This window comes from Crotalus tigris, unplaced genomic scaffold, assembly GCF_016545835.1.
Source record: "Crotalus tigris isolate CLP2741 ecotype Arizona unplaced genomic scaffold, ASM1654583v1 scf7180000017568.12009008, whole genome shotgun sequence".
NCBI classification, from domain to species: domain Eukaryota; kingdom Metazoa; phylum Chordata; class Lepidosauria; order Squamata; family Viperidae; genus Crotalus; species Crotalus tigris.
This window is the reverse complement of record NW_024096478.1, coordinates 6897355-6918946: the sequence shown is the minus strand read 5'-3', so window position 1 is coordinate 6918946 and position 21592 is coordinate 6897355. Positions and strand designations below refer to the sequence as shown.

Here is a 21592-nt window from a genome sequence, read left to right as displayed (position 1 = left end):
GCAGCAAACAGCCCGAAGAGCTGCACGGTGTCCTGCTGCGAGCAGCAGAAATGGCACAAAGCGCTGTGCAACCTGCTGCAAGTGGTGGCACTGGTGTGATGAGTTACGTGGCTTGACAAGTGTTAGGGCGTGGGAGGCCTGGCTGCGGCAGTTCTACCGATAAGGGGCATGTGGGGCAGCTTCACCCACCTACCCTTGCCCTAGCTTGATTTTTAGACGTGTGCCTCACCCCAAAACTAGGGCTTATTTTTAGAATAGGGCTTATATTAGGTCCACCCCCCAAAATCAAGCTAGGGCTTACTTTTGGGCTGGGTCTTACTTTTGGGGAAACATGGTATCTTACTGCAATCCACTCTTAGGGTTATCTTTGTGAGAATAAAATTAGAGAAGAGCCCCCTTCTTCATAAAGCTGACACATTATCTCCTCTGAAAAAGTCAGCTATAGATATAAATATAATTAGAGCAATATGCTAACTGAAGCAAATGTTCAGAAGACCTCGATAGCCAATATATTGTGAAAAGTGTTAGTGTCTCAGAGCCTAGCTCCACTGCATTGCCTCTTCAGTTGCCAAGAATCTGTTACTGACCCATATTCTCGTCTAGTAGGTCAATTTCAATTGTTACCTTAAGATCCATCCATTCTTTATCCCACTTTTATTATAAGTAAATCAAGGCAGGAATCATACCTAATAATCCTTCCTCACTCCTTTCTATTTTCTCCACAACAACAACCCTGTTGGGCAAGTTAGGCTGAGAGATGGCAACTGGCTCAAAGTCACCCTGCTGGCTTTCGTGCCTAAGGCAGGACTAGAACTCACAGTCTCCTGGTTTCTAGGCCAGCACTTTCACCATGACGCCAAACTTAGTTTGCTTTAAGTGATTGATCTGTGATGGATCTGTAGCTTTGGTTTTGTGTTCTCCAACCTGGTGCTTCACAATTGTTAGATCAGCTCCCATAAGCCTCTCCCAGCATGATCAGTGCAAAGGCTCATGGTGAATTAAGGGAGCAGATTAAGTAGATCTGGAAAGTACAAAATTGGGCAAGACTGATGCAGTGTATGGTTTTGCAACCCAACATTGCCCTAAAAGTTTGAAGAAAAACTGAAGAATACATACTGCTCTGTACAGAGATCATATTTTATTGAAAGAGAGTGGAGCAAAGGATCCAGATGTTAAAGTGCAGACAGTTCTTAAATAATCAGATATGTCACAATATGCATCCAGAAAGGAAAAAAAGCACCTATTTGAATTTGTGTTTGTGAATGAAAAACAAACTGCTATATCTTCTGGTCTGTTGGAATAGCACAGCAGGAAGGTAATTGATTGGGGCTTTCCTTGGGGTCTTCTCTTCAGGCTGTGCTCCAGTTTTGGTTTTCTTCACATCTTCCAGGAATTAGTAAGCCTAAAACTGACCAGAGACCTTATGTTCATTAAGGCAGTTGAACCTTCATGTAGTGCAAAATTAATGTAAAATGAACTTGTCCACTGCTCCCTTAAAGAAGGATTTTTCTTGGAAATGGGAGAAGAGGATAACTTATGAACAAGCGTAACATCTTCCAGTGGCTGATTTATGGTGGAAGTCCTTCAGCAGCAATCCCATAGACCAGAGGTAGCACCTTTTAAGATATAGCTCTGGAGCAATTTATATACATTTGCAGAAGCTGATTTTCTTGCTATAGCCATCAATTTTTTCACTTTTCTTTCTCATTACAAATTGGATTACATAGAAAAAATGGAAGGGGGTATTGTACAAATAGTTGAGGCAGAATGACATAATCTGTCCTGGGTAAAACTAAATCAAACCCAGAAAACTTTCCATGTCCTCTTACCATTACTGATCTTATTTAACACATTGAACATCTTAAATAGCAGCCTGTGTGTGTGTGTGTGTGTGTGTGTGTGTGTGTGTGTGTGAGAGAGAGAGAGAGAGAGAGAGAGAGAGAGAGAGAGAGAGAGAGAGAATATTCCTAATTGGCAGTCCTGAGTTAAAAACATCATTCTGACTAGGTCTTCTCTTTGGGACTCTATTGTGCCCTCATTACTCAACAGTTGCTGCCCTGATATGGTTTGACAGAAAAATATGAGATTTGAATCAGGCTGACAGAATTGGGGGGGGGGCTTAAATAATATCCTCCAAGAGGACTGATTAAGGCACTTCCATGTCATGCCTCATTTCCTAGCACTGAGCGATATTCATCTGGTTTCCTGTGTGTGAGAAGTTGCAACAAGATTTGTTCAAGGTTTTAGATGATTTTTTTTTTTTGAATGAGGATCTCCGAAGAAATTCACCACCACCACCACCACCACCACCATCATCCCCATCATTAAAATATCTATACTCTGGTTGCTTTATTACCAATAGCAAAAGGATCAGTCCTGATGCTTGGCAGGCCAACCCTACTGAGTTGCTCCTCTTAGGCCACTCAACAAAGAGTACTCTAAGGACACAGACACAACAAACAAATCCTTGAAAAGATTTCTCTTCCCCCACCCTGTTTCCCAAAGTCCCCCTCCCTCTGTTACCCACGCCAGTTTTCAAAAGCTCTTCTGTTTGTTAATCCTTCATTTAGTGGAAGTTGGTTGCTCTCACTGTGGAGGAACCAAGTTCCTCAGTATTCTGCAATTTCTTTGCAGGGTGAAAGACTTTTGTGGTGCTTTAGCCTTTCTCAAGAGTGTCCCTGTACTTGAGAGGAGTTCATCTCAGGGATGAAGGTCCAGAGATCCTTTATGTTTTCTTCATTTCCCATTCCTAGAAAAAAGAAAAAAAGCAACATTGTGGCCACGGAGTTACAAACGAGATATCCAAACTTGAATAAATTGAAGAAAGGAATGAGGAAATTGAGTCCTGAAGCCAGAATAGATATCTTGGGTCTAGTAGTTGAACTTTCATAATGGGGCAAAATTTTAGTGAGGCACAGTTATGTACCCAAGATAAATATTGTTCTTCAAATATCCTTTGGATGCTGCTGAGGAGTTCTTTAGGGCCTTTTGTAACTTGCTTTTTCACCAATAGCATTCTCACCAAAATTTGTGATCAAATATTTACTATATATTTTCTATTATAGAAATGTCATATCTCTATAAAGAGATAATATATTTTTGCCTTGCCACAAAAAGTCATCACTCTCTTGACAGGACTGGCCCTAACTTTGCTGCACTATGGGCAAAAGGCAAGATGGCATCCTTCCATTTGATGTGTAGAGCTGACAGGATCTATAATCTGAATTTCTTTTCAAAAGAAGGCAAGTTGGTGCACCCAGCTGTCTAGCAACAGTTGCCTGAGACAATAGCCTCACGGTGTTATGGTGTGAATGGCTTTGACTATACCAATGAGCAGGTTTGTAACTAGGCCAAAAAAACTGGCAGTGCAGTAACCTGCTTGTTGGAATCATTCTAAGACCATTAAATCAGAAACACTGAGGGTGGAGAAGCTGAAACAACACCACCCTGCTTAGCCCCTCTAGACCCAAATTTAGGCTATTTTTGGGTGTGGGCAAAAGAGGGCAGCTTGCACACCTACTCTCCAATCTCTTCACAGACATAACACACTTAACATGGCTGGAGGAAGGTTAATCCTTGGTCCTTTATCTAAATTCTCTACTAATTGTGGCCAGCATTGCTGGAGGCAAGTTGAGAAATTATTCTTGAGAAAAAGAGAAGGTGAAGGAAGCCATTTTATGTGCTCATTTCCAGTGGTGGGATTCAGCCGGTTCACACCAGTTCAGCAGAACCAGTAGCTAATTTTTTTGTTGCCCAGGCCCATAGTGGACTTCCGGAAGGGCATCTATCCAGAGAACCAGTTGTTCATATATTTGAACCCCACCACTGCCCATTTCCCAATATATTCAAGGCAGTAGTGGGATAGGGACCACAGAATAGGCTAGTTATAAACCAGTTGGAAGCAGTAGATTATGTGAAAGGGATATAATAGAAGGTCTTCGAATTTATGGAGAAGGAAAGGGCTGGTATTCTTGTATGAAGATGGACTCCATACCTTTGCTTTTTGCAACACAGTCCCTTTGTTGGCAGGAAGGAGAGAGGGGCTTCGCTTCCTCATTTCTGATGCACAGTTAACTGGGACCAAATTCTCTGGGGGGTTTCCATTTGGCTGAGTAACAGTGTCCTGTAAAAAGGCAAGTAATATGAAAAATAGTTAAGGCCATATACCCATGGTGGCGAACCTATGGCACACGTGCCACAGGTGGCACTCAGAGCCCTCTCGGTGGGCACGCACGCCATCGCCCGAGTCCTAGGCCTTCAGCTGGGTTTATAAAACCTTTTTGCTTTAGGCCTCCACCACCATGTGCAAAAAAAAAAGGTTCAATCAATCAATCAATTTCAACTTCTCGCGGGAAAAAAAAGATATCGCAAAGTTGGAATTGATTGATTGAACTTTTTAGTCCCACCCAGTCTGCCATTACTACTGCAGCCATGCCCACCAATTGGCCATGCCCACCCAATGGGCCATGCCCACCCGGCACCCGATGATACATAAGTGGGTTTTGGGTTGCAGTTTGGGCACTTGGTCTCTAAAAGGTTCGCCATCATTGCCATATACAGTAGGTGTGCCATTTCAAAGTCAAAATGGAATGCCATGATGACCTTGGAACAGCTTGTTCCACACTGGATGAGATCCAGCCAGGCTGTTCTAATCTCTGGGGAATGTTCAGGATCAGAATGTTTTAATCTCAAAATATTTGGCAAACTTTGTTAAGACTGGAAGAAGACACATGCTTATTATTCCAAGGAGCTACTCCCTAGGCACTGTTTATGTGAAGAAAATTAGGAATGGAAAGAACTGCCTTCTCCAACATAAATCGGCCAGTGACAAAAGCTGTCTCTATCTTTAAAGGCCTGGTGAGTAGGGACAGCCTTCTCAGTTAGGATGTCCTAGGTTAAACTATCTTTGGAATGGTCTCCTTAGGGAGGTTTGTCTGACACCTGCTTTTTTTAAATTTTCAACATCACAAAAAAAATTGTTTTCCCATATTATGCAAAGATTTATTAAATGAATGTCATTAATAAGCTGTTATGATTTTACAATTATGTGCTTTATATTTAGTAGTGTATGATCATTATTCCTTGACTCCCCTAAAAAAGGATACCTTCTTTCTCTGAAACAAATAAAGGGGTGACATGAAAAGGATAATTTTTGCTCTTTGTGCAATCACTATCTCTATGATACTGAAGGATGTCTTGATATCTTGTCCCATGTTTGCTCTTCTAACAAGCCAGTGGCACTTTCCTGGATGCCTTTCTACCATGGAATATCTTGGCTTATCCTCTCTATAAGCACCCTAAAATGGTATCTCTAGTTTCAATTATTGTGGCTTCTGCGTACTTCCCCAAGGGTCAGCTAACCTCCCTCTTCCAGAGAGATGCCTGAGAAAATCAAAGTCATCCAAGATGTTGCTTCTCCTGAAAGTTCAGAGGGCAATACCACCTTGCAACAATTTCGACTGAACATGCAGGGGCAGTGTATGAAGAGAGAAGACCCACATCTACACTATGTCTTCTTCAAACTTCTTGCAATGTGTCTCACTAAACGTGCTGTAACAAAGGCAGGTGCCTACAGCAGAAACTTGTAGATTAAAAAATATTCAGTAAAATATAAACCCTGGCAAAATAGAGTGTACATTTGCTGCTAAGGGTTGTAGGAAATGATACAAAACAGAGTTATTCACACTTATAAACTCACAACATGCCTTTTGTTTCTCCTTTAGTGGAAAGACGGTGTACTCAGAATCTAAAGGCGCTTTAGTTTTATTGATGCACAGTAAGTGCACAGTTAAACATTAAATTATGAAGTTGGATACAATGGATTTATTTCAACATACAAAATGACACAAGAATGCATGTTCTTTCAAATATTTGCCTTTGTAAAACAAACAGCTGTAGGATTTTCATGACTGTCATCATTTTTGTTTTGTCCTTATGTAGGTTACTAATGTTGAAATGGCTTGTAATGTGAGGTTGGAAAAGCAAGTAGCTACTTCTTTACCTTGTTTTCAGTCTTTGTGTTTACAGTTAGCCCCAGGGCTGGCCCTCCTGCTAGTGACTGCTTCAACTGGTCTTTCACTGCGGTCAGTTTGAGCTCCAGGTCCACCCGTCGTGCCTCATTGGTTTTGCACTGCTCCTCTAAGGCTGCAACACGCTGCTCCAGCTCCTTCAGTTCTTTCCCTGTTACCAACACGGATACGTTTATTTATTAAGTTTGTTTGCTGCACATCTTACCACAGGGTAACGTACATGAGCAAAACCTGAATGAAACTATTGAAACTATGTAGAATCCAAAGTTCATATGTCTTTCCAAAATGGTTCTCCAGTGAACCTAACAAAGTTCAATAATAACAGACAACTGTGAATAGTATGATTTATGTAGAAAAATCATACTATAAAGAAATGGTCTATTTTGAAGTTAGAATATAAGTAATAAATAATAAATAGAATAGAACAGAGCGGGAAGCGACCTTGGAAGTCTTCTAGTCCAGCCCCCTGGTCAAAATTTGTTCTCCATTTCCCCGAGGATAAATCTACTCCATTTAATTTCTACCTCTGAATTTCCTGGGCCCAACAGAATATTGGGCTAGATGTTCCGTTTAATCCCTTGCTTCTAAGTGAGCCCAGTAATACATGTGGTTTTAAACTTAGAAGAAGCAAGAAAGAATAAAGAAGACTAAGGACTACAATACTACATGGAAATAAAAATGAAATTTATTTTTTGTCACATTGATAATAAGAGCTGAAAAAATAGATTAATAACTTTGTTGATTGTTTACTTTACACTTGTTCTAGGAAAATAGTTTGTGGTTGTATTTTCCTGGTGTTATTTGTCCCCCTTTATCCTACTTCATTTCATGCTAGCTTTTTAAAAAGGTGTTCTAGGGATGTGTGTTTATAGTGGATGTAGGGGGTATATTTTTTTTCTTCATCTTTTACTGAACTTGGATGAGAGGTATTAAATTATGGGTGTCTTTTATTCTAATTCTGTGACAAGATCTGTGATCATTTCTCAGCCTAATACAGTGATGGCAAACCTTTTAGAGACCGAGTGCCCGAACTGCAACCCAAAACCCGTTATGCATCGTTGGGTGCCGGGTAGGTGTGGCCCATTGGCTGGATGTGGCCCATTGGGTGGGCGTGGCTGCAGTGGTAACAGCAGACTGGGTGGGACTAAAATGTTCAATCAATCAATTCCAACTTTGCAAGATCTTTTTTTTTCCCGCGAGAAGTTGAAATTGACTGATTGAATCTTTTTTTTTTTTTTTTTTTTGCACACGGCGGCAGAGGCCTAAAGTGAAAAGGTTTTAGAAACCCAGCTGAAGGCCTAGGATTTGGGTGATGGCGCGTGTGCCCACAGAGAGGGCTCTGAGTGCGCCTCTGGCACCCGTGCCATAGGTTCGTCACCACTGGCCTAGAACACTGAGAATAACCATGCAATCTTTTATTTTAAAATCTGCACAGGGCACCCACATTTTATATACCGTATTTTTCTGTCTATAAGATGCACCCTTGTATAAGACGCTCTGGCATGCGAGTTTCTCCACGCTGATTAGCTGTTCGGCAGAGCGCTGAACAGCTGAGCCGGCAAATCCAGAAGTTCGGCCAGCAGAAGATCTTGCCCCCTCCCCCTCCCATTAGTGGCAAGCCCACAGGGGCTTGACACCTGCACCAGGTGGCATGGCAACCCACACAGGCATGCCCTGGGTTGCGGAGGTTACCATTATTTTTCTGTGTATAAGACGTTACACTTGTATATGATGCACCTGATTTTTGAACAGGGTGTTTGCAGGAAAAAATAGCGTCTTATACACAGAAAAATATGGTATATTTTTAAAGAGTTTCAAAAAGTCCATACATTGGCTTTCTGCATTATATTTATGCTTTGAGATATCCAGTCCTCCTATACATGCAACCTCTTTCAAATTCTCCATATCTTTCTATTATTACAAGTAGTTTGAGATGTGGCACTGGTATAATCACAACAGACATGATGCTATATTCATTAATGTGCAATTTGAAATTAGCAATAGCAATACTAGCATAGAAGTGCCCTGGAAAGAACTAAGGAAGAGGTAGTCCTTGACTTAATAGTTCATTTAGTGATGGTTTGAAGTTACAACAGTACTGAAAAAAGTGACTTATGACTGTTTTTCACACTTACAACCGTTGTAGCATCCCCATGGTCACATGATCAAATTCAGATGCTTGGCAACTGATTCATATTTATGACGATAGCAATGTCCCAGGGTCATGTGATCACCTTTTGTGACCTTTTAAGACATTGTGGGCCAATAGGGAAGCCAGATTCACTTAACAACTGTGTTACTAACTTGACAACTGCAGTGATTTACTTAACAGTGACAAGGAATGTCTAAAAATAGGACAAAATTCACTTAACAAATGTCTTGCTTAGCAACAGAAATTTTGGGCTCAATTGTGGTCGTAAGTCGAGAATTACCTATATAAGATTTTACTATCCTTTACGTTCCAAGCTTTCAGATAATAGTGTTGACATTTTTTTATAAAAAGCATAGTTTTTCCAGTAGGTGGAACACCTGAGCTTTCATCTCTGCAAGGCAGGAATCGTTTCAGTGATCAGTTGGAAGCTGTGTGGATTTGGCAGACTGAAGAGACTTTAGCAATAGATCTAGCATTAAATGGGAAGGAACAAGATGCAAAACATGCTCTACCTTTGAACAATGTGGAGGCAGAGGTAGAGCTCAGGTTACGAGGGCAGTTGGGGTTGGGAACTTGGTTAGCCATTGTTAAGCAAGGACTGTGTGGGTCATTAAGTGGGGACTTTACATGATCATGATTTTCAACTTCCTGCTGGCTTTCCCATTGACTCTGCTTGTGGGAAGCCAGCAGAGAACATCAGAAATTGCTATCTTAGGACCACAGGGATGTTGTAATACCTGGAACTGTGAGATGCCTTTGTAAGTCCCTGTCATAACTTTGAATGGTTGCTGAAGAAATGATTGTAACCCAAGGACTACCTGTAATCTTTTGCAGGAATCTCCTGACACCTTTTCTTCTTTATCAATAGTTAGACTGTCATAGTGAATCTAACTCATTCATCCCTCAAAGTGAGGGTGTCAAAGATTTTTGGGGAGGTCATAGCAGGTCGGATGCTATGTTTCAAATAGAAATGTCTGCCAGCTGATAATGAAGAAAATCTTCCAGAAGCCAGGGGAGGAGACTTAGATGTAGATCCTATTTACATATTGAACAAAAATATTGAACAAAAAAACCCATCTCCATAAGCCTATTGAACCTTGACTTTTGAAATATCAAGCTTTTATAATGTGGACAATAGAAAAGGCACTGCTTCACTGCCTTTGAAGTAGGTCTGTACCTGATTTGCTCTTCATGGCCTCCCGTAGTTCCCGCTTTTCCTTACGCAGCTCAATAAGCTCATTTCTAATGGACGCCTTCTCCTTTTCCAGCTTGTCTTTCTCTGTTAGGAACCTCCGAGCATCTTCCTCAGCCCGGTTCTTTCCATACTTGTAATTATTGGCATCTGCACAAACATACACACACAATAGGTATGTTCTTGAGGGGATTAGTGTGTCTAGCTCTTTTTTGGCAGCAAAGAAGTGAATGAGGCTGAGGCTCAAAGAGACACAATTCCCCCTTAAAAGACTCAAACCAAACCAAAGGTGTCATCAGTAATTTCCATACTTCCAACATAGTTCTCTTATTGTTTTCTGGAAATTGCTTATTACTGATATTTCTAGCACTTGATAAATGAATTACTAATGAGCTTGTTACAACTGTAGCCTAGCCTAGCATCCTTTATAAAATGATTTACAGCTATTAGGAAAATGTTTATGGCAGCAGACCGTTCTCATAGACCAAATTTCAGAAGATCACATTGCAGCACAGGAATCCCAGGTGGACTCTGCCCAGCATTCTTACAGCATCATAAGAAATTGCAAAAAGAAATTGGGAACTTTCATTCACACTTTCCTATTTCAAGCCTATATCCCAAGTAAGAAGGAAACACTATAAAAAGGAAAAGATAGTAGCGGTGTTTGCTTAAATTCATAAGGAAGTTGGCCCAGTGCTGCAAATTGGGAATCTTGCATTATCAGAGATGTAAGCCAGTGGCCCCCAACCTTTTGGGCACCAGGGACCAGTTCCGTGGAGAGAGGTTTTTCTGCAGACTGGAGGAAGCATGGTTTCGTATGCTGCCTGCCTCCTGTGGGTGGGGCTTCGCTTGTTTGTGCAGACCGGTTTCTGGCATGCCGTGGACCTGTGCCGGTCCACAAACTGGGGGTTGGGGATCCCTGATGTAAGCAATCCTTATTCATTAAGAAGCAGCATGCAAGTCATATGCAATCAAAACTTTGACAAAAGCAGAAACATCAAACAAGGAATAAATTTATGCCTCGATATTTTATCCTATGCAACTGGATTTCTTTTTATTTTTAAGAATGGGAGTTCCTGATGAATCCCACTCCCCCACCCCCCATTCCCTCTTTCTTAGTTGGTTGATCCAAGGCATAATGCCAAATATGACAGATGAATCCCATCCAACCTACTTGATGCATGACGCTTGACTTTAACTTGTGGATCTATACGACGTGATTTTTCACTGCAGGAAGAGCCATGCCGCTTCACCTGGGATCCTGATGACCACCCTGATTTTTCTGACTGCACAAAGGAAAGAGAGAGCAAAAACAATCGTGATATCATGAAGATCATTATCAAGAAGGGTATCTGTAAGAAATCCAGTTTTTTCCCTAGACTATAGAAATAGTTTATCCTAGTATTTCTGCCTGGGAACAGTTCCCCCCCACAAGTTGCCAAGCAACTGGGAAGGGAGGGTCACATGCAAGCTGGAAGAATAGTGATGTCATGGAAATTAAAAAGAAGAAAGGAAATAGGGTAATATTTTTGCTTTTTATAAACTACCTCCACTTTCTCGTAGGGGACTTCATCATATAATACACGAGTTGGCTCTGTTTGGTTATCAAGAGAGGAACTGGCCCACCTGAGGAGGAAGAAATAGAGTAAAAGAAGCTTTAATTTTTCTAAGCAAGTACTTAATAAGCAAAGAAGATTGGGTTCTTTCTCCACCCTCTGTTAACTGAATCCAAACACTTTTCTGGAATTCACTGACAAATGTCACATCTTACTGTATTTAGCCAAAGCTAGTATTTTTGGTAAAGCAGGAGAGAATATGCCTTTTAAAAAGTGGAAACCCCCCCAAAGTGGAGGAGATAATTAGCTTTTGATTCTTGAGGATATATCACAGGGGTGTCAAACTCAATTTCATTGAGGGCCGCATCAGCATTGCGGTTTCCCTTGGGGGCCGGGTGGGTGTGGCCAGGGTGGGTGCGGCCTACTGGGTGGGCATGGAGTGGGTGTGGCTACTGGGTGGGCATGGCCAGCTCTACATCGTTCTCATCAAGGGTGCCTGTGGGGGCCTGGGCAGGAGTGGAACAGATCTGAGGCTTTCTGGCAGAAAGGGGTGGGACTGGGGCAAGCGCCAAGGCATGGTGCATTTCTTCATTCCTCACAAAGGGTGACACCTCCCCAGCATGCACCCAGGGGGCGGGGCCAATGCGGCAGGGGCTGGTTCCTTGCTGTTTCTGGACGCTAAAACTGAATGCGTTTCAGCATAGATGGCCACCACAAAATCGTACATTGGCTCCTGGCCGGCCTGGGCCAGGGCCAAGGCAGTGGGGGCCATTCCCTCACTGTTTCCAGGATGGCTTCACAGGCCACATGAAACCACTTCATGGGCCGCATCTGGCCCCTGGGCCTTGTGTTTGACATGTCTGATATATCATATAAAATATCATGCAGATTTTCTTTATTCAGACTTTTTAGCTGCATCAAGGTTGAATCCCTGTAACTGTTGTTTATAGGAGTGGAATTGATACAAGCCAGCATTTCTGGAGGGCACAAATATATAAAACATAAAAAATGTAAAGTGTACATCCAAAGTAGAGATAGGATCCCTTGGGATACCTCTCCCTATGAAAAATCTGGGTTTGCTGTTATATAAGGACTTGATACATCAAACTAAATCAAAACACAGCCAAAGAGCAGCCTGCTGAGAGGAGTTCAACTCTCATGAGCTGAAATCCTCCCAGAAAGCATCTCTTTTGCTCTCAAACATTCCTGCAAAATGCTGAAGGATTTTCCCTCCCCTGTTTTCACAGAAGGAAAATCCTTTTTGGGGAGGGGGGCTACAGGAATGGAATTGAAATTCTGAATATTTCAATTCCTTTTCTGCCATCTGTTGAAGGATATCCCCTCCCTTATGTAACCTCCACTTGCAACCTTCCCTGCTGGCTTCCCCATTGATTTTCTGGGGAAGTCAGCAGATAAAGATTGCAAATGGCAGTCACATGATCATGGGGTACCTGGCAACAGGTCCTAGTTAGTTGCCAAGTGCCTGACATGCAGTCACATTATTGTGGGGAGGTGTGGGGGATAGTTTATTGTTTTTCATGTTTTGTGAACTGTAAAACGTTCTTTCCTAGACTGCAACAACTTTGAATGGTTATTTAATGACTCGTCATAAATTGAGGACTATTTGTATCTATATACTTCATACATTAGAGAGTAGTATACAGTTATTTTTTTCTAGGTACAAACAGTCCAAAACCTTTCTTTGGCAATGTAGCTTTGTAGCTTACTTTTAAGAATCAAAGAGTAAGTCAAATATTATGAATATGAATTTATCTGCATTAGGCTGTTTCTTACTAACCATGTCACAGATGACCTAGTTAGCAATCTGTTGCATCATGCTCCCATGATGTTGCATTCATTCTATCTCCAGCCCATGAGTAAGATTGGCTTAAGTCATTCGTTTTAGCAATGCTAAAGCAACATTCCCTACCCCCATCCCATCCCCCCAATTCCAACACCACCCAAGGGCAGCCTCAAGGCAAGCTAAAATCTGCTAGGCATTCATTACCATGAATGAACATCAAAAGTAACTAGCATTGACTGGAAAAAGAGGTAACATCAAATGTCACACTAGAATAATGTTCTGCTGATTCAAAGAAGAGGAAAAGAACTCAGCTGTGGAGACCATTAGCTTTGCATCTTCTCATCACTATATTTGTAGTCTAAAAGGCCTATATATTCCATGTTTGTCCATTTGTCACTTAAATTCAAAAATATTTTAAGAGATACCAGGAAATTTATTATTGTCACTGACCAGGAGAAAGCCATGAAAGCAATCTGCAGAGGTAGATACAGAATCCCTCGTCAGTTTAGCTAAGTCACAAATATATTAGTAAGAGGAGCTCTTACATATAAGAGTATCTCACAGCATTGATTATGTTGGCTATTTTCTCAACATCTACATAATCATAATGCAAGGCCTCTGGAGTGGTCTTGGAACCAGTTTCAACCAGCAGCAATCCAAGCCAACGTCCCAAATCTTCATAGCTGTTTGCCTAAATGAGTAGATGATATATAAAAGTAAAATCATAAATATTTCTTGGGAAGCAATGGGGGAATATTTTCTTCCTGCAAGTAAGTAAGGTAAGAATATACCTTTATAGCAGTACTACCTAATCAAATAAAGACCATCTCCATTTATTTATTTCTACTGGATGCAGTGAATAGATTCAATAACATGCTAAATCATTTGTCTGGTTTTGGTTTAGTGTACTTAGTGTATTGTGTGAATCCAACAAGAAATAATTAGTGCAATATGGCCATTTGCTGTAGCTTATTCCACAAATCAAAGTAAAAATAAACTATGATGGATCACAGGGTATGAAAACACTGAACCTACACAGTGAAATATCCCTCCTAAATGCACATGTGTACAGGTGTAAATAAAAGCATTCTTATTATTTAAGAAAACTGAAAGCTCCTTTACCTCTAAGGCAGAGACTTCCTGTCCATTGCGAAGGATACGAAAAGCAAAGGGATGCTTGGGGCCCAGTCCTGGTGCCACCTCACATCCCCGCAGGACAATGGCATTCACATGGGTCCTTAAATCTGTGCGGTCCTTGTGGAAATAAAGCATGTTGCCTTTTAAACGACACCAACGTTCCTTCCAACACTGGTTAACAAGAACATGCAAGTAGCCTGCCAGGAAATATAAAAGAAGATCAGCACTAGTGCAATGTCCAACATAAGAGAGAGAGGTGGGGGGGGGGGAGAGGGAGAGGGAGAGGGGGAGGGAGGGAGGGAGGGAGAGAGAGATATTTAAACTTTCAGAGATTATTTCCTAGGCTATCAGAAAACGTTGCACTTAGATATGATGCAGTTGGTTCCCAAATCGAAAATTACTTCAGACTAAAGGAGGGGAAACCTGAAGCTGTCCAGATGTAATTGACTCTTAACACTGGAGTTGGACACTTGGATTTAAACAACATCCGGATAGTTACACGTTTCCCCTTCCCAGCATTATTATCAATGAGATATTTTTCCTGAGTACATACGTCTCTATTTTTTTTTACATATATACTGTATAGCATGAATTTGGAATAGCATCCCCTTTGCTCTAAATGATTTGCTATACATCTTAAAATAAGAGAAACGATGTAGTTTCGTAAAACCCTTGGATTGAACCAATCAGAATACGTAGATGTCAGCAGCAAGGTCTTGCAAAATAGTTATAACTATTTTATTGTTTTATGAACATGGAAAGTGGGGGGAGGAATTATCCCAGGCATGCATGAGATTACTATAACAACTTTATGAAGAAATGAGTGTGCATTTATCTGTCACTTTTATTATCTACGTGCAATGCAAAGAAATAGCTGAGATAGCATTTCTATCCCTACTCCCCCCCCCATTTACCCAATGACTGATTCCCTCTTAAATGTGCTCCTACTCATATCCTAATACAAACCACAGCATGGGATGTCTTCTTCTGTAGAGGATGTTTGGGTATCTTCAGGGGAAGCCTTTTTCTTTGAGAAACTGATTATCCTGGTTATTTTCCTCCCAGCAGCTCTACTCACAGAGCCCTTTAGCTCAGCCAAGCCACTTTTTTTGCTTTTCCCTTGGAGAAGGAACAGAACACGGAATTTGCATGTGACTTATCTGAGCCAGCAAAAATTCATGAATAGATTAAAGGTTTTCCTCCCATCCTCCATAGTTATCTAGAGAATATCTCTGCATTTATCAAATAAATAGTATTCTGGGATCATATGCTTTTGCCTCTTAATTGTTTTTCTATTTTTAAAAAATAATCTTGGTTTTCAACTTCTATCTTTTAAAAAAGTATTTGCTTCGTTTTACTTTCAAGGTGAAAAATGGGCAACAGTATGTTGCAGGATAGCCACTCACATATTTTATATTTGTCAAATGAAAAAAAATAATGAAAGGTCTGATTGGTCTGGATGAAGGTGTTGGATTTTGCGGAGCTGAGCTGATGGAAGTAAAAGCGTGTAGGTTTAATTAGGAACAAAAGGAGTAAAATGTATGTTTTATATATAGTATGAACTGGTGTTATCTAGATTGTTGTAGGTGCATGTGAAACTACAGATTTATAAGTTGGTGATAGTTTCATGATGTGCTTCATTTAATGGTGATAAAGAAAGGACCAGAGATAAATTTTAGGAGTACCGAAAAAGTGGGCTTCTTAAAAGCTGATTTAAAGGCGATTGTTTGACAGAAACAGTTTAGGAAAACATCTGTTTTGTATATATCCTTTAAGCTTAGGTCATTTTAGGATCTTTGCTACAAAAAATTTCAAAACAGGTACAAGACTGTACTGCTTCTACATGGATTTCTGTGTGATTCCCTTCCTTTGTTTTCCTTACATTTCTTTTTCTCAGCAAACTCTTTTTATGTCTATTTGGCATCATTGAAGGGATTGTCTGATTAATTTTTTTCATTTAAAATATTTGTTGATTATAATAGGGCACAATTACCCAGTTACCTCTTGTGTTTTAGGATTTGTCTATTTGTAGTTTTTGTGTATCTGGGCTTTGGACAGGAAGATTCAAAACTATATCCCTTCTAGTTCACCTAGAGTTGGGCTGAAGGGAAAAATCCTGAGTAAAAAAAGGAGTAACTCCCAGGTGGATAAACTAGAATGGATCAAGTAATTAACTAGAATAGATTAAGCTTATTGAAATTATCTTTTACTAATGAATTCTTAGAAACACTGGATAGATTTTAAATTATATCTCTGTAATATCAATAAAGGAGAATAAAGGATATCAATAAAGGAGACTAGCTCAGAGTTGAAATGAGGGGTGCTTGGTGCTCTTTGACCTTGTTTTCTTGCAGACATTTCATTACCCAAACTAGGTAATATTATCAACATTAGTCACTATAGTAAGTCATACTGTATGTGCTCTAATTCTCAATTTTTTCTCTCTTATAAAGTGGGAAAATATCAGACTCACCTTGTTCATGGCTCTCTCTTTGGGGTAAAGAAGAACCATTTTCTGCCGTTGCAATGCTGTCCGAGTCAGAAGTATGTTTATCCTGAGATGACTTCTGGTCAAAGAAGAACATACATCCAGGGGTTGTCAGTGTTTTATTTTCTCCAGGGCTTCTCTCCGGGCTCAAATTGCTTATAGATTAATTGCCTTCACTGAGCAAAGCTCATTGAAGAAAGTGATCTTGGTTGCTATCCAAAATAGCACTCAAATGCTCTTTACTTTGAAAATACACACTTGTAAGTCATTCTGGGAAAAGTTAGTTTTGAAGAGCAGCATACTTTGATTAACCAACAGACAAAAAATAGTCATTTCCATCCGCTGTGTTGCTGTTGGATACTTAAGAACTGATTTTTTTTTAAGAGTTTGCTTTATGCTCTCTCAGGGAAGATTAGTTACCTTCTTCCAAAATCCTCATATCAGAGCCAGGTGTCTCCTTTATAAGTGGGCCTCATGCTGGTCTTACAGCTCTGAGATAAAGATTGCATAGTTTATTTAGAGTAGACTGAGAACCACTCTTGGCACTGGAGGGGTGCTAGGAAAGCATTCCAAAAGGGGATGGGCAGATAAAGAATGTAATGCAATTACAGATAGTTCTCGACTTATGACCAGTTGATTAGCGATTATTTGAAGTTACAATAGACCTCTCCACAGGGCTACTCATGACCAGATTGGAAATCCCAACAGCAATCCGCCCCCCATCATCACAGTCATGTGATTGCATTTTGGGTGTTCAGCAACTGGCTCACATTTATGGCTATTTACCCTGTCCTGCAGTCATCTGATCGCAATTTACAACATTTTTGCCCCAAACCAGCATTTACTTCCAGTTTCCAGCAAAAAATGCCTATTATGGACAATGGATTAACTTAACAACCACTGTGTTCACTTAACAACCACACTGATTACTTAACTATCATAGCAAACAAAGGTTGTAAAATTGGGCGTGGTCACATAGTGACCTGCTTAATGACCAATACAACTCATAACCTTAATTCTGAGCTCAATTATAGTCATAATTTGAGGACTACCTATAAATAGAATTTTTCTGATTCCAATGAAAATCTCCTCCTCCAGCTGCTACTTGCACCAGGATGCAGCCTTTTCTTTTGCATATGGGGTATTGTTTAAGTGTAGGATCACAACAGATAAAAAAGGGTTAAATTCTACCCTCTTCCACTTGCTAGTTCTATGTGGAAAAGTACACTTGAACAGTATAAATCTTATGTGCATGATGTCCAGCTTGTCCTGGGAACAGAAGTTTAGGGAATTTTACCTTATCATGGTCCATCTTGTAGGTAAGTGTAGGAGATAGAGGAACTTCACTTCCATTTAGTCCTCCTCCAGTGGGATTGCTTACTTCCTTTATCACCTGGGCAGGAGATAGAGTTTAGAATGACAGTAGTTAATTCCACCATTCTGAAAACAGGAATACACCCAGTGGTGGGATTCAGCCGGTTCTCACAACTTCGGCAGAACTGGTAGCTAATTTTTTGTTGCCCAGGCCCTGAATGGACTTCTAGAAAAGGCATCCACACAGAGAACCAGTTGTTCACATATTTGAATCCCACCACTGGATACACCTCTGTTATAATAAAAAGCTCACTTCATTTCAAACTCTTGCATTTTCCCAAGTACAAAAATGCCGTCCAGGTTTCCTTGCCTTACAAAGGAATACAGCAAACTCTGTCTGGGATCAAAGGTTAGCAACTGAAAAGCCAAATCTTAATCCAGGAGCTATGAATTATGATCAACATTTATCAAATTTGAGGAATAAAAATGTGATCAATTTTTGAGGAACAGAAATTAATATATACAAGCCTTCTAAAAACTAGTGTCCTCCAGATAATTTGGGACCACTCCTAGCTAGGAATTCTGGAAATTAGGAACCCAGCACATGATCAGCATCAGGTTGAAAAAGACAAATCAACATCTACTTTTTCAGCTTGTTTGGAGAATTAGTTTCTAATGTCAGCTATTTCTGATTGTTATGTTAAACTGACATCAGTTTCATGCCTAAGAATATCATTTGGCTAACAGGTCCTAACTAAAGATGTTTTTTCTTATGCCTCCTAACATACCGGTAAAAGGAGACGAAATTATAAAGTTCATTCAATAGCTCATTCATTAACTAGGTTTTGCTGATTTTTATTCTTTCCACTCCCAGTTTCTCTAATATTTCAGCAGAGAATGTTGACACATGTTTTAAGGAGATAAGAGCTGACAATACAGGGCAGTAGCCTTTTCCTTATAAGGCAGGAAGTGCATCCAGTTCCTGCTCTATCTCATTCACGCTGGGTTATTCTCTGATCCCAAAACAACCCTAATTGACTTGGTTATCAGGTATTTTAATTCAGGGAGGTGGTTTTTCAAAAGAAAGTTGGATTTATCCAGCCCATTGAAGTGTCAGGTGGACTAGGGCCAGGAGAGTACTTAACATTCTGAGGAAGGGAGGATCTGAACAGTTTCATATCCCAAGCCAGAGGAGGGAATGCTTTAACTAATATATGCATTAAAGGCAAGATGTGAAAATACTAAAAACAATAACAAAAAAAATTCAGCCAGTAATATAAGAACAAAGACTTAACACTGATCTTCCTGACAGTACTCAAGCCAAAGAACACTTGCTCTGCCAAAACAACATAAACCCCAACTCATTAGACTTCCATCCCTGCAGTTCTGATATAAACTACTTAGTTTATAGATTTCATTAAACTTATCCCAGATAATTGCCCCATGAAATCTCCAAAAGAGTATGTTTCTCCATGTGAAGATGGGCAAATTACAAAGAAGCCAAGCCCCCATGTTGCAGATTCTTTTTTATGGTATAAAGTTGAGCCAGTAGAATCAGCCAACCCCTTCTGTAGACATCTTCTGTCTATGGCAAATGCTGTTAGCATTTGAAGCTACATAAGAAATAGTTACTGTGTGATCAGCTGATGGCACTAACTCAGATATTAAGTAGGAAGCAAAATTTTAAACAAGTCTTCCTCAAACACTGCCCGCCACATGTGTTATATTTCAGTCCAAATAATTATATTGCTTTTGTTGGGAACACATAATGGGATACAAATTAAACATAAAACAACAAGGAGAAGGCTGTTTCCACTATGCTCTGTTTATAAGTATACTGTGGATATTTCACTAATATATTACTAATATAGCCAAGGCCTTTTGGAGCATTTGAAGGGCTAGGGATACAATTTGACTTTCCAATCTTCTAGAGAACACTGATCCCCCCCTCAGTTCTCAATGAGGATCAAGAGTAGAAGAGGAACAAGCAACATCTATAAAACAAACTTGTTCTAGTCCTACTTCAGAATTCCCATAAATATTTTTTAAAAATGCCCCCTCCCCATTATATTTCCATTTTCAATGGCAGAATTTCAGTAATATAATTTTAAGACACTGCTATGATTAGAAAGGTGGAGTTTAGGTAGAAATGGAAACAATTTGTCTCCTTCCCTCAAGTTTGCAAAAATACCGAAACCCAAATAATCCTGCCCCAGGAAAATGCATTTCTTGGGCTGCTGAGAAGCCACAAATTAGGTGCTTCATGGGGAGGCTCTATGTGTACAGATTTCCTTTCTTGTCCTAAACTTGTTAGATCCACAAGGGAATTATTATTTTTTCTTTTAGATCATATTGCATTTATCTTCCTAGAATAGGTACTTACCAAAAACAACAATAACCATATCCAAGTCTGATAAATCTTCATGACTTATTAAACTGATTTCTTCAGCATATGGCTAACCACACGTTATGTGGTTAGTCACAAAGACTTGCTTACTTTTACATCTATCAGGCTCATATTTTGCAATCTGCCTTCTCCAATCTGCCATTCTCTGAGTATATTGCGGTTGCTACTCCTGGGGAGGGCAGAGGTGTCACTAGAGAAAGCTGAGTTGAAGGAACTGGTTCTCCAGGAAAAGAAGGCAAATTCTACCTTTCCTAGAGATTCACTGAGTTTATGAGCTCATGCTTGAGAACAAAAGCAGGAAAGACTGAGTGAGGGTAAACAAACATCTGCCCTGCCAGACAATTCTAAATCGGGTGAGGAAGGTCTTCTCTGATGGGTGGATATTGTCTCCACAGCTGGTGCTGCAATCAGACAGGCACGATAAGAGGGCTGGAAAGAAAGCCCTTGCCCAGGGGGAAGATAAATCCCACTTCCTGGGAGATCCATTCTCATTTGCTCAAATCAAAAAGCAACCACGGCAGGATTGCTCAGCATATCCCAGACGTTATAAATAAACAAATCAACAAAAGGATAACAAATGTAGAAAATATGAGCCACAGGAAAAGAAGGGGCTTGCGGAGGAATCACAGCCTTTTGTAGTTGCGAGACATACCTTCAGCCATTCTTCAGCTTGCTCTTTACTTTGCACTGCTAACACTAGGACCTCAGCTCCTGGCAGTGAGAAGCGCAGCTCATGCTTCTTCCGGCGTCCGTCCTTTGGCACATAGACAACATTGCTGATGCTCAAAGGCACTTCAAGGTGTGGCTGTCTGTGCTTGGAGCTTTTGTAACACTAACATTAAAAAGAAGGGACAATTGAGATTTCATTCAGCTAGTCTTTCTTGCACACATTTCTCGCCTGTTCTCCCTGTGGTAAGAACAAGCAGAAGAGTAGGATAGGGTGTTGATGAACATTTGGAGCTGACTGGGATTTACATACCATATGTCAGAGAAAGAAGAAAAATTTGAAGATTACCAAAGCTTAACATTACAGCCTTCAAACCAGAACATTTTGCTACATGAATCTGATGTTCTGTTTGACACATACATACGTCATGAAATACTATCAATGTATGTTAAATTTCTCAGGTGGTTTTAAAGAAAGAAATTAAGAAATATCCTTCCAGAGAGGGATCAGGAAGCAGCAAAGTATATTTGGTAGAGCAGCTAGTCCACTTCCTGACCAAATACTTATCTAAATAGGATAAGAAGAGGTGGATACTGTATTGGTACAGGAAAATGTTAGATGACAAAAGAATTAAACTCTCTCCTACTCTGTGCTTTTCTAGTCCATAATGAACTTTGAAGAATAAATTCCAATTAGAGAATATTGACTGGATTTTTTTCGTTTTCATCTTAAAAGAGGTATGTGGTGAGCTGGACAAGTACATCTTCAGTCAGTGCTACCTATAGATCCCTTAGAGGGAAAAACAAAGCTTTTATCAAAAATGTCTAGGTGAATGCACCAGGAGAG

The 21592-nt window shown here is 40.2% G+C and overlaps 1 protein-coding gene across 3 annotated transcripts in view; it reads right to left on the bottom strand.

The window, feature by feature from the left end:
- Positions 1–1937: 1937 nt before the first annotated feature.
- Positions 1938–21592, bottom strand: part of AFAP1L1 (actin filament associated protein 1 like 1) — a 78087-nt gene continuing 58432 nt past the window's right edge. For all 3 annotated transcript variants that reach the window (XM_039352450.1, XM_039352458.1, XM_039352468.1), the window contains exons 8-19: positions 20732–20911; positions 17656–17751; positions 16344–16437; positions 14837–14989; positions 13856–14067; positions 13279–13424; positions 10921–10999; positions 10548–10659; positions 9359–9523; positions 6002–6180; positions 3995–4123; positions 1938–2749 (exon numbers count right to left, since the gene is read on the bottom strand). In XM_039352450.1, the coding sequence (XP_039208384.1) occupies positions 2726–2749; positions 3995–4123; positions 6002–6180; positions 9359–9523; positions 10548–10659; positions 10921–10999; positions 13279–13424; positions 13856–14067; positions 14837–14989; positions 16344–16437; positions 17656–17751; positions 20732–20911 (1569 nt within the window). In that variant the 3' untranslated portion in view covers positions 1938–2725. The remainder of the gene's footprint in view (positions 2750–3994; positions 4124–6001; positions 6181–9358; positions 9524–10547; positions 10660–10920; positions 11000–13278; positions 13425–13855; positions 14068–14836; positions 14990–16343; positions 16438–17655; positions 17752–20731; positions 20912–21592) is intronic.